Source organism: Marmota marmota, unplaced genomic scaffold, assembly GCF_001458135.2.
Source record: "Marmota marmota marmota unplaced genomic scaffold, marMar, whole genome shotgun sequence".
NCBI classification, from domain to species: domain Eukaryota; kingdom Metazoa; phylum Chordata; class Mammalia; order Rodentia; family Sciuridae; genus Marmota; species Marmota marmota.
Window position 1 is genome coordinate 320,927 of NW_025999985.1, and position 2,138 is coordinate 323,064.

The 2,138-nt window shown below is 42.1% G+C and overlaps 1 protein-coding gene across 1 annotated transcript; it reads left to right on the plus strand.

Moving 5' to 3' along the window:
* Nucleotides 1-712: 712 nt before the first annotated feature.
* LOC107160732 (vomeronasal type-1 receptor 4-like) lies at nt 713-1,651 on the plus strand. Its single transcript, XM_015507366.1, has one exon. It carries the CDS (start codon nt 713-715, stop codon nt 1,649-1,651), a length of 939 nt encoding a protein of 312 aa, XP_015362852.1.
* Nucleotides 1,652-2,138: the final 487 nt, after the last annotated feature.

The window sequence follows — 2,138 nt, forward strand, 5'->3', positions numbered from 1 at the left end:
GGGGCCACTGAGCTGTGTTCCTAACACACAACCACATGAGTCTTGGGGTATCTGTCCTGATGTGGAGTCAATCCTGCCTTCTGCAGGTAACTCTCCATGGGACAGATGCCTCCAGGGCTAGAGTTCCCTCAGTGCACCTGCAGGTATTAAAATATCTAACTGTTCCTTCATAATTTACCTTGTACATAGAATAAATATTTCCAAGTGAATGGAAACATTTTACAATGAAAAGTTTAAGAATAGCACTAGTTTTGAAGACAATAGGAATATAGAAAAATGGAAGTCAATATATTCTGGATTGATAGAAGAACCTGCTCATTACCATTACGGAAGCTTGATGGTTCATGCTATGCTCTTTGTAAACACTCAGCCAGGTTCAAGACCCCTCTGTGCACCTGATCAGAGTATGAATCTGGACAGAGACTTAACATGTGTGTGCACAAATTCTCCTGGTCATCTCAGCCCCTGTGTCATGTTATGAAGATTCAGGAATCACCATGTGCTGCCTTCACAACAGGGATTATACACACTTCCTGCCTTAACTAGTCATGAATCTCATTAAAACCTGCTAGTGAAAATAAAACCTTAGGTAAGTTTTCAGAGTGGTAACTCTGGGGAATGGACAATGCTTGGTCTTGGTTGACAGGATACGTGCAGCCCAGGCCTCCTGTTCCTCCAGGACCCTCTGGCTGGGACAGCAGGGAATGGCAGAATGGCAGCCAGTGATGTGGCTGTAGGCATCATCTTCCTGGCACAGACTGTGGTTGGAGCTCTGGGCAATTCCTCTCTTCTCATCCATTACCTGGTCCATTACCTCATGGGGTTCACAATAAGACACACAGACTTGATTCTTAAGCACTTGATTGTGGCCAACTTGTTAGCCCTCCTGTGTAGAGGAGTTCCCCAGACAGTGGCAGCTTTTGGAGTGAAAGATTTCCTCAGTGATGTTGGATGCAAGCTGCTTTTCTATCTTCACAGGGTGGGCAGGGGTGTGTCCATTGGCAGCACCTGCCTCCTGAGTGTCTTCCAGGCCATGAAGATTAGTCCTGAGAATTCCAGCTGTTCAGAGCTTAAAGTGAAAGCTCCCAAATACATTGGTCTCTCCATATACCTGAGCTGGATTCTGTACCTGCTTATAAATATTATAATTATTTCACATATGACTGGAAAAAGGAGCAACAATAATATCACAAGCATGAAAGATTTTGAATACTGTTATTCTGTTCATACTGACAAAACCTCACAATTATTGCATTCAGCATTGCTAACATTCCCTGATGCTCTATGTGTGGGGTTCATGCTCTGGGCCAGCAGCTCCATGGTGCTCATCCTGCACAGACACAAGCAGAGAATGAAGTATGTTCATAAGACCAGCTCCCCCAGGTCCTCCCCTGAGTCCAGAGCCACCCAAAACATCCTCCTCCTGGTGAGCACTTTTGTGTCTTTTTACACACTTTCCTGCCTCTTTCAGGTTTGTATGATTGTGATTTATAATCCCCACTGGCTTCTGGTAAAGATGGGTGCCATAGTTGCTGGCAGTTTCCCAGCTCTCAGCCCCTTTCTGCTCATGAGCAGGAACTCCAGTGCATCCAGGCTCAGTCTCTCTGGAATAAGGAATAGGAAAATTCCTGATGTCAGGAGGAACATCTAAATTGTAGGCTTTGCACAATTCTTACATTTCTTCATTTGTACTCCCAAATTAAAAGAATAGTGATAGTCATATCTCTATGAATGACAATCAACACACATGTGCTTTTTTATTACAGTGTGTGCATGTGTGTGTGTATGTGTACCTGAATAAGTGCACATGTATACTACTTAGATTTGGCTTTATTGTCCACCCAGCAATATTTTGGGAAAAGTAGATGTAACAAATATAAATTTCAGACTCCATATACCAATTACAACCACAGCCAAATTCTTCAGCACAAATCTTCTTTCATTATTTTACTTTCTTTATTTACAAGTGACACATATTTTTCATTTATCTACATATTATGTTTATGTTTCATCTGTGTCTTTTGAAGGAAATATCAAAGTGAACACTACCAAGTGTTTGTCTCTTGCAATGAAATGAGACATATGTTTCATATAATCTTGGACATGATGGGAAGCAAAGTCTACTGATGTCCTCTTTA